Below are 10,827 nucleotides of genomic sequence, written 5' to 3' on the forward strand. Positions count from 1 at the left end.
ACGGCTTGGGAAAAGGGACTGAGGTGTCCACTCTGCTTGTGGAGATGCTCCCACCATGGGCTTTGCTGCCTGGTGGTGCTGGGCAGAGCAGGGAGGACTTGGGCTGCAAACTGCCTGAACCACCTCTTCCGAGGCCAGGCGAAGCCTGGAGATAAGGAGTGGGTTTAAGGAGTGCTCAAACACTGATCTTTGGGGAAGCTACTTCAAACACCACTTCCTAGTGCTCTAAGTCATCCGGTTCTCTCTCAACTTGCTTCACTCCCTCAGCCTAAAATATTTATTCCTCCAGCGAGGAAGGCTCCCAGGGATATGGCAAAATGACCCATTGGGCTGAAAGAGGTTTTATCCGCGTGGTGCTGATGGATGCAAGCTTCATGTGTGCAGCCCAGCTCTGCGCTTTCTGCTGCGCTTTATCTGCTGTGGTTTCAAGCCCGCCTGGCTGCGCAGGTCTGCTGCACACGGGATTTATTGTCGGACCAGCAGCACTTTATATAACCCCCGGGGCACGGGGGAATACACGCCTGAGGGTTGCTGAGTGTTCAAAATGTTCACTTTTCAAATGAGGTCTGCAGTAAATACGTGGCATTACTCCAGGTGCTTCGCTCAGACATTGGTCATGGGTTTTCCATCAGGAAGGGTGCAGGAACCTGAGTGGTGAGGGGTTGGGAACGCATCGCGTGCCTATAACAGCGCCCGCCTGCACGCACGGGGCTCTGAGACGCCTTGTCTGGCTCCTGCAGAATGAGATTTTGATTGATAAAACAGGTTTTTTCTTGAGAAATGCTTATTCATTGTAGTTTGAGGTTTTTTTCTTTCTCTTTTTTATTTTTTCTCAATAATATCATCGTTTTAAGGAACCCAGTGGAAGCATTCGTTTGGACAGGAAGAATTTTCATTGAAGTCTGGGAAAAACACGTCTCAGACCAATAACTGCGTCTGACTGTGAAGGGCTGGGAGCCCATTGCCGGAGCCCCCTGGCCAGCCAGCTCTTTTCAGAGTCTTAATATTATTTCCCCGTTTTTAAAATCTGGAGAAGTTTGTGAGAGACGGCAAGTTTTCCTCCCCAGCTGGGCACAGCCACCCCCAGGCAGCAGGCTCAGGAGGCAGCTGGGACAGCCCCTGTGGTCTGCTCCTGGGCAGGTCAGAGACCAGTTCTCTGTATGTGAAGAAATTCTTCGATATTGAGTATGTTTGAAATGACTTCTCTGTTGGTCTTTGATTGTTATCATTATTCTTTATCTTTATTGAAAGATGTGCGGGCGTTGTGCCAGAATCTCCTCCTGCCCCTTTTGAAAATAACCAAGTTGATTACTTGGTTTTGTTCTCCAAATCCACTTAAATGCCCCTGGTAAGCTGCTTTTTGCCCATAAGTATATGAAGAAGCCTCAGTGTTTCAGACAATGACCATTGCACATTTCTTATCCATCACAGGGAAGGTAAGAGCGAAGCTGGGGGTGGCACTAGGAGTAGCAGTGAGCAGCAGGGCTGTGTCTTTGCTTCTCATCTCTCGTGTTTTTTGCTTAGTATTTCAGCTGAAATCCCTGTTGATGAGACCTGGGAGAACATACACACTTCACAATACCTCACACAAACGAGGGCATTGCTCTGACAGGGTTTGCATGCTCACCGGGACACAAATTCCTGACTTCCTGCACATTTTTCAAGCCCATTCACTTTTGTTTTGTTTTGGTATACCACAGCTCTGCCTTGTCAGGGAAATAAAGCCTTCCCTTTCAGTGGGGAGTGTTCTGGGTGAGGATCATTGCTGGGAGCTGGTGTTGCTGATGCCTGTTGTTTTCTATTGTCAAGTTAACTGCAATGCGTGACCGCCATGTATCACTCAGCGATGCCTAATTTAGGAGATCAGTGATTAATTCTTGCCATTGCTTTTTCTTCTCTCTCTCCCTCTCTCTCTCTCTCGCTGCAGGATGTTTTCACACCAGAGTGCAAATTTAAAGAATCTGTCTTTGAAAACTACTACGTTATTTATTCTTCCACGCTGTACCGGCAGCAAGAATCCGGACGAGCGTGGTTCCTGGGACTCAATAAAGAAGGTCAAATTATGAAGGGAAACCGGGTGAAAAAAACCAAACCCTCATCACATTTTGTACCCAAACCCATTGAAGGTATGGAACCTCTCCCTCCATCGTTGTGGTGTGGAGGGTGGTTGAGTTTGCAGATGCAGATTTGGGGCTGTGTGGATGGGGGTGTTGGGGAGCAAGACCAGAAAGCAAGGGTGATGGTTGTAAAGTTTCAGGGGGGTGCTGGGCTGCACTCTTAGTGCTTCATCTGCTTTCTTTCCTGTATGAATGAACTCCACACATCATCCCATAAAAGCTTCTCAGCTTTGGCTTGCTAAAGGATGAGTTTAAAAACCCAGCTATATGAGAAGTTACTGGGAAGGGAAAGCTGCCCTTGCTCACTCAGAAGTTTAAAAGGAATCCAACTTCTCCAACAAAGGAATCCAGTGACCCTAATGCATCTAGTCTAAGATGGTTTCAACCTACAGGTGCTCATGTTTTTTCCTGTATGTAAAGACAGCCTAGTACGTCACAGGGGGTAGACAAAACTTTATCATAGATGTCCAAAGTTGGATGAGATGCTCTCACACCACATCTTCCTCACATCATGAGGCTTCAGTGGAAATAGTGGAGCTGATTTTTAGCCCTCCTGCTACTGCTGACTGTACACTACTGAAGTGTGCCACAGGCTCCTGCCATTACCTTTTTTAATGGGCTGGGAACTGGCAAATGGGGAGAAGTAGTGCGGTAAGCCTAGTCCTTAACAGGTATTAACTTGATTTTTGAAACAAGCAAACATCCTTTTCCTGTTGCTCGGAAATTCAAGAGAAATGGAGCTCAGCATTCACAGGGTATCTGCAGCCTTTGTGCAGAAGATGGAGGCAGTGGAAGAACAGAGAGTGGCACAAGCATGCTTTTCCTGAGCTGGTGCTCATTATTTTTTCTGCAGCCAGGAGCCTTTTCTTGTTTATCTGAGGCACCAGGGAGACTCACTCCCTAAGCCCACTTGGAGTTTTGCTGAGGAACAGGACCTGTTTCAGACATGAGGTTGGTCACCAGCTTCTCTTCCGTCTCCTCCTCTCCTGCCTTGGGCGGGAGGAGAGGCTTCTGCAAGTGCTAGCTTTCCCAGCTGGGTTTCCAGCTCCTTCTGGTATTTCTTTGCTGCCTGGCTGCGTGTTGGCACCGATCAGTGGGTTCCTTTGAATCCAGATTTCTTTTTTGATGCAGCGTGCATCAGTCTGTTGAATGGCTCAATAGTTGTCTTCTGCATGCATTAAATTAGTCCATTCCTGGGGCTCTCCGTGCAGGAAGACTTGCCATAATAGAGGTGCTTGACCCGCAGCGGAGTTCTCATTGCAGCAAATGCCTCTCCGGCTTTCATTTTGAAAAACCCAGCCCAGCCCGAGAGCTTCCCTTTCCTGCAGTTGCCTCCTCCCACGCTCGCTTCAATCACAGCTGTCACATAACCTCCCGAGCGAGCGAGCACTTTGGAAGTTGGCAGCCAAATTAAGGGCTCCTCCACCCCTTCCCTCCTCCACACGCTTTGCAGGCAGCCTCTGCGAGCGCTGCTGCATCAAAGAGCTGGCAGCCGCCCAAGCTGAGGCACGTGTCAGCTTCCCAAAGCATTCAGCTGTCTGGGGCTGTGACTCCAGCAGGAGGACTCTGTTCCCAAGCCCAAGATTCATTGTAGGTAGCAGAGGGTTGTGGGGAGGGCTGGAGTAAAGCTCAGCTCCACGTGACACGGCGGTGCCGCATCCATCAAAGTCTCCGCGAGCAGAGCTTGCAAGCAGAGATGTTACAGAACGGGGGCAATTCCTTCCCTGCTTTAGCAGCATCTTTCTCTTTGACGTGACTTGAAGGAAGCATTTGAAGCACTCCCCTGCTGTATGTGCACATCCCTTTTGCTGAGCGCCGTGGCGTGTCCCAGCGTGTGAGCTCTGCTGCTTATTCAGGCCAGCACTTCCCAGCCTGGACCCGCAGCACGCACCCGGGTTTGGGTTCGCATTAATACTGCACCGTGGTGGCTGGCAGGGTAACTGTGCCTGGGGATCGTGTCCCTCGGGAAAGAGAGGTGCGTGCACTGCCAGGAATCGCTTCACCCACCACTCCAGTGGCAATCATCTCCGAGCTGAAACTTCCCAGTCGTTTGCCATGTGCAGAAAAAATACACAGCAGCTCAGGGAAGGGAACCTTTGCAGGAAAAGGAAACAAGAAAGGCCGGAGTGCTCACGGAGCTCACTTGAAGCCTGTTGCTCCGTACTGCTTTCTGAATTCAGAGTCCTTCCCTCAGAATTGCAAATGGTCAATAAACTAATAAATATAACTATGGAATATCCTCCCAGGTAACTTCTAAGGACCACATTTATGTATGTGCATATGTATACATGCAGCAGTACCTGTGTGTGTTACCTATCCCAGCCACAGCTTTATGCTGTGCTAATCCCACAGGTCGCTTTGTCTCCAGTAGATTGTCAGGATGCTGGAGCTGCTCTGAGCAAAAGCGACTAGAAAGGTTTTTGTGCTTGGTCGGTAGGAGGGGTTGCTTTTGGTTTAGTGTAGGTAGGATTTGCTTGTTTGTTTTTGAGAGTCGCACCAAGCTTAATCAATATAAAAGCACAAAAAAACCTTCCTAAGTAACAACAGGGGAAGCGTTAAGTTCCTCTCCCATCTGTGCACAGGCAAAGCCAAGGCAAACAGCCTGGCAGGCAGCAGTTAATGTACTGTGTGGGGCCACTTTTGGTTAAAAACATACATACGCAACACATTTCTTTTGATATTTTTATTTCTGATCACTGATCATTCGAGCTAAATGAGCCTTTAAAGTGCAGACATATAGATTGAACCAGACTGCACAAGAAATTAGCTTGAGTATAATTGTCACTTGGACACCAAGTAATCTTTTAAAGCAATTTCAATCTCTTTAAGTGTCTGTAGTGATTAGTGCTGGACAAACACTTCTATCCATGGTGCCTCTTGTTCATTTCCGTATCTAAGCCCACCTCAAATAATGGGAGGCTTTTCCAGTCATTCGAGTAAGAATTTGATCAGATGCTTATTGTGGATGTGCTCTGCTGTTTTTATTTAATTTCCTTGAAGACATCACTTCCAGCCTGTTCTCTCAAAAGAGCTACGTGTCAGTTCATCTCTCACCTGGCCCAAAGCAGGATATACCTGGGGTGGCAAATCTGGCCACAGAAAGCAGAAGATGACTCGTACTCCCTCTGAGTCAGCAGAGCTGCCCCGAAATCCAAATTCACGGTGCCTCAGCCTTTGTGACTTGGACAGGTATCAGGAAGGTGACCTGGTAGTGACTAATCTGAGCCATCTACTGCCACTGATGGATATCCACACACAAAGAACAGCTGCCAGATCCTTCCTGGTGTGTTTTGTGCGGAGACAACATCCCAGTTCTGGTAAAGTGGAGTCTTCAGGTGTTGCAAAGAAATGCAAGACACTGCTGAGTAGGAAGATGCTGTAGGCCTAACAAGAACACTTTAAAGAGATCACACCTTAATCTACACAAAATCCTAGAAGTGCTCTTTTTTTTTTTTTTTAATTAAAAAAAAAAGGAAAGACACCACAACACTCACTGTGCTAAACACAGCTCCTCTTCTGGGTCTGCCTCTCAGGCAGACAGGCTGTGGTATGTTTTCTGTCCCACACTAGCTCATTTGTTCATCTATCAAACTCCTAATCATCTTATTAGAGGGCAAAGGCAATGTATTTTACCCACGCTTTTGCTTGGCTTTTTGTCATCCTGTGCCGTGCTCCTTACCTGAACAAACCGACTCCATCTGGCAGCACCCTGCACGGTTCGCCGCTGGGGAGCCGCGAGCTCAAACACCTCTGAAATGCATCAGCTGGGCCTGGGTTTGGAACACGGTAATTAGAGGCAGAAAACGAGGGTGCATAATCACCCGCTCCCTCCTGCCCCTAGCTGTTGCTCAGACAATTAATTCCCTCCACCGGAGCAGTAGCTAATGCGGCCGCCGTGGCCTCCTGCTGCTGCAGAGTGACACCCGGGGCGGTGGCAGCCACCGAGGGGAAGAGGCCGGGCTGCTGAGGATGCCACGGGGCCAGGCTGTGATCCCACAGGGCTGCCCACCCGCCTGCTGAATGGCAATGTGGAAAAATCAGCTCCTCCCAGCTCCCTAGGGCTTGGGTACCTCCCTAAGGCAGCCAGCCCCTGATGCCCAGGGAGACCACACGGGGTGAATTCAGTTTCACCGTGTGGGTGCTGTGCCAGTGCCAGGCTTGGGAAGCAGAAATGAGGCTGGGACCCTGTGCCAGCATGCAGATGGAGGATTCGTGTGTTCCTGGGTGACAGGCAGCCTCTCTGTGCCTTGACCTTTGGGAAGGATGCTCCTCGCCTTCCCCTTCTCCCTTGCTTGTACCCACAGCCCCCTTCCTGCTGAACTGCTTGCAGAATTATTTCCTGGGCATGCCAAAGGCAGGCACCGCTGGGCCCCGGGGAGGCAGAGAACCGAGAGCTGCAAGCAGCAGCTGGGGGCACGGCCCCGCTCTCCCCCTGCCATTTACACCCGTGGCTGCACCGCGGATCAGGCTCGTGGCGCTTTCCAGTTACAGCATGAATATGGATGTGTTGATTAGAATCTGGGACATAGGAGCTGATTATCTGATTGAAGCTCCAAAGCATTAGCTTGGTTTCCAGACATTAAGGGCTGTATTTGGCTTGGTGTGTGGGTGTGGGTGGGTGGGAGAAGCAAGGCAAAGCAGGGAGGGGAGCCTTGTTCTAGCCTAATTGCTCATCCTGCCAGAGCTGCCTGGCGCTCTGCAGAGCCACAGCCCTCCCCAGCGTCCCGGCATGCCACCTGCCACGCTGCTGCTGCTTCACCTCGATGCAGGGGACGGGGGCAGCGAGCCTCCCTACACACACACAGGGACCCCAAACTCACCCGTCAGCGAGGGCTGGTGGTCCTGAACCACAAGGATTTAGTTTGAAGCTGGGAAAATCTGGGCATGCACGGCAGGCCATTTGCAAACATATCCCCTCCCGGGTCGGTGCCGAACAGCTCCGCATGTGAGTCACGCTCCAGCTTTCCCAGCACAGGGAGTAACAAACTGCAGGCCAAGAGCTCGTGTTGCACAATGTGTCACCCCGGCCTCAAAGCCCCACGGGCACCCGTCCGCGTGCATCCCCTCCTGGGGCCGTACGCACACCGGGCTGCTGCCGTGCACACAGGTTTGCAGTCACCGTGGAGTAGAAGCTGCAGCTCAGCATGTGTGCAGAAGCCTTTTGAGACTGTCCAGGCAATATTTGGTACGTGAGGCTGTACAAATGCTGCGTACCCTCATACCATAGGGGTAGCTAAATGCTGACAACACGCCGGTCCCGTGCTGCTGTGGATTTCCTGGCATGGCCTGTTGGCACAGCCTGTCTTGTGCTGAGGCTTTGACAACACTGGCTGGAAAGCACAGTGTGAGCAGCCTCCAGCCAGGACCCTTGTCAGCACTTGTATCACCTGCTAGACGGGAAGATAAATATCAAATTCCTGCCTTATTTGCTTGCTAGATACAGGGTTTCTTTATTTTTCTGTTGCACATGTTGTTTACTTCTGCAGCCTGAGTTGTGGGCCAGTGTAGATGCAAAATCCCAAACTATGGCTTGAATTTCTCTGTGATTCTTTGGGCATGTGGGGGAACTGGGACTGGGAAGACGACTTCCATGTGAGAAACTGCCTGGGGGAAAAGCCCACCCAGGTGCCTCAAGCTCCAGCCTGGGACCAGAGAGGTCAGGGTGAAGCCGACACTGGACTCGAGGCACAACTTTGTGTGTGGGACAGCTCTGGAGCAACACCAGCACAAAAACCCAGCCCCCTTGGGCAAGCATCACGTCACAGCACAAGGTCAGGCTCAGAGGGGATGTGCAGCCTCAGTGTCATCAAAAAAACATACCACTTGGGCTAAGAAACCACAAGGGAACACGAGCACAGGTTTTTCTCAGTTGTTAACTTTTTCCCCGTAGTTCTTTAAGCTCTTACTGTCCAGTGCTAGGCCACTGGAGCAGCAGTTCGGGCAGCCATAAGGTCAGCGCTTTGCACAACAGGAAAGTCACTGCCACAGGGTTGGTGAAGGACACGTGCCAAGGTGTGTAGGACAGCTCAGCAGCCGAAAGGGGACATGAGCTCACTTCTGTCCTGCTGGCAGGCTGCTGACAGGCTCCGCGCTGTCCCTGCAGCACTCAGACCGCGCGGTCCCACCGGGCAGCTGACGGCGGTGCTGGCATTGCTCATTCTGGCCCCGACACATGGGCTGAGTTGTTCGTGTTCTCCTTTTTCTCGTTTTCGTCAAATAATGATGCTGCAATAACAGTTTGCAGCGCAGCCCCTGCCTCCCAGCCTTGTTGGGAGGCCCAGCTAGCGCTTAAACTGCTTTGAAAGCTTTGTGTTAAAGATGCTCTATGGGAAAAGCCGTATTTTTTCACTGCTCATATATTCAGTGCAATATCCCGCCTATTAATACACAGTTGACTGCACTTTATCTCTGTCCTGTATTGTTGCACACTGCTATAACTGTTTATCTAGCTAGGAGTAAAATGCAGAGCAATAATGTCATTTGCAGCCTGCCTCTAATTGCCAGGATTTATTTGCAAATCGGGGGAGGTTATAAATATAAACGCTTACATCGCTTTTCTATACGTGGCATATTTGTTTCATTTCTTCAGATAATTTTTGAAATTTTGTTCTTGTTGATTACCCGGAACCAAACCTGATGGGCTCTATCCCCGTGTTCGAGCTCCGGGCAGTTGTTTGTGCTGTGACAGCGTTACAAAATGAAGGAGGAGGCAATCAGTTCTTTCATTCCCAATTTTTGCAAAGATCCAGACGTGAGATTTAAAGTCTGGACCCATCTCAAGTTCTCCACTCCAAAGTGCCTGCCCTTGAAACGCCTCGGTATTTGCAATGAGCTCATCAGAGCTGCTCCTCTCGGTGTGAGCACCTGCCCCTGGTCTGGCACAGCTCGCGTGGCACGAGGACAGCCACTAGGACATAGTCCCAGCGGTGAGCTAGACAAATGCTTGATGCCGCACAGGGCACGGGGATGTGCCACGGCTTGGGCAGACGCTGCCTAGGCTCCAGCAGGTTCGTGTTTGGAGGCACACGTCTGGAGAGAAGGTGCCCTCCAGCCACTGCGTTCTCAGGCGCTGCCAGGTGACCGTGCAGAGCTGGGAAGGTTCCTGGCTTGCCGTCACTGAACTCATCCCCACGTGTCTGCTCACAGCGTTTGCCTTGGCTGACTGTTGATTTAGAGAGAAAAAAATAACAAGTGCTGAGAGCAAACCTCAGGGCTTGGCTGAAGGCACCAAAATGGGCTTCAGTCACCACTTCCACATCCAGAGCTTATCACCCAGGAAACTCAGATGGCCCAGATGAAGGTGGGATTTTGATTCAAGACACCAGTTACGTTGTGTTGGAGATTAAGGACTGGGCACCAGGTAATTCTTGGACCTGTCATTAAATGGTATTAGCATCCTGAGATGCTGGCTGATGCTGGGAACTGGAATGTTTATTTTATGTATGTGAATCTAATACTAAAAATCAGTAAAGCACATGAAACCTAGAAAGATTTAACTGTGAGAAAGCAGAAATCCCTTGTTTCTGTCTGTGCCATTGGAAGAATCCAGATAAGGAGGGAGGATCTGGCGTGGCAGCAAAGGCAGGTAACAGGTCTTGCTTGAGAACAGGATCTACTGCTGGGTCACTGGGGTTTTCCTAAGTCTGTGTGTGTTTGTATTGGGTTGAAAATTTCAGTTCCACATACAAAGAACTAATTCATTCTGGTCAGTGACATTTGTGACTTCAGGCTGTTAACGGGTGTCTTTTCTGTTTGCAGTGTGCATGTACAGAGAGCCATCGCTGCATGAAATTGGAGAAAAACAAGGACGCTCTAGAAAAAGTTCAGGGACACCAACCATGAATGGAGGCAAAGTTGTTAACCAAGACTCGACATAGCTGACAAACACCCTCCCTACCTCCAGCTCCTCCCCTCCCACCCACCTTCCCACCCCACCTGGCGAAACCACACTGAGACGACGACAGCTGAGCAAGGCAGGACCTACCGGTAGTGGCTAGGAGTCCGAACTCAAGAAGCTTTCTTTGTGTAGGACGAGGAAACCGAACCCCAGATCTTGCCTGTTGCAACGTTTTAAACAAAACAAAACGAAAAACACACACACACACACACACAAAAAAAAAAGTGAAGAAAAAATGTTTTAAATCAGGACTCCATTAACATTTTCAAAAGCAAACTGTTTGCTCTGTGATCAAAGGGGGAAAAAAAATCTCATCTCTGCATAATATTAATAATAACAACTAATAAATATAATAATAATAATAAAGATGTTACCTTTAAAAATAAAACAAAGCTTTTGGAAAATTGAACTTAGCATATGATGTGCAAGAAACACACACCAGGGCGGTGCTTTCTGTCTTATCCTTTCACCTCACGTTCACACCACTGCCGTTGCCGTTCCTGTTTCCCTGGGGATGGATGGGATTTTTCACACAGCAGGAACAGTGGGGATGGATTATGGCTATGCTCGCTCTGCTATCAATAAAATATGGCCTGCCCGAATTAGGAGTCTGACAGTTACAGGCAACAACCTAGCAGCTCTGCATTCAGCCTTTTCCATCGACATTCAAGCACTGTGCAGTTATTTGTTACTCGTGTCACTATGCGAGTACGTTTGACCCATGTCTGCCCTTTTATGCCTTTTTATCATAATTATTTATATTTATAGGCTTGTTTTACTGTCTTAGTTGCCAGGGGAGTTTCAGAAATGGTT

At 49.5% G+C, this 10,827-nt stretch overlaps 1 protein-coding gene across 3 annotated transcripts in view; it reads left to right on the forward strand.

Moving 5' to 3' along the window:
• The window catches only part of FGF12 (fibroblast growth factor 12), a 205,963-nt gene extending 195,563 nt beyond the window's left edge, over window positions 1-10,400 (forward strand). For all 3 annotated transcript variants that reach the window (XM_082767169.1, XM_082767170.1, XM_082767168.1), the window contains 2 exons: window positions 1,928-2,126; window positions 9,876-10,400. In XM_082767169.1, coding sequence (XP_082623295.1) covers window positions 1,928-2,126; window positions 9,876-9,994 — 318 coding nt within the window. In that variant the 3' untranslated portion in view covers window positions 9,995-10,400. The remainder of the gene's footprint in view (window positions 1-1,927; window positions 2,127-9,875) is intronic.
• The last annotated feature ends 427 nt before the right edge of the window (window positions 10,401-10,827 follow it).

Source organism: Aythya marila (assembly GCF_965140915.1).
Source record: "Aythya marila genome assembly, chromosome: 9".
NCBI classification, from domain to species: domain Eukaryota; kingdom Metazoa; phylum Chordata; class Aves; order Anseriformes; family Anatidae; genus Aythya; species Aythya marila.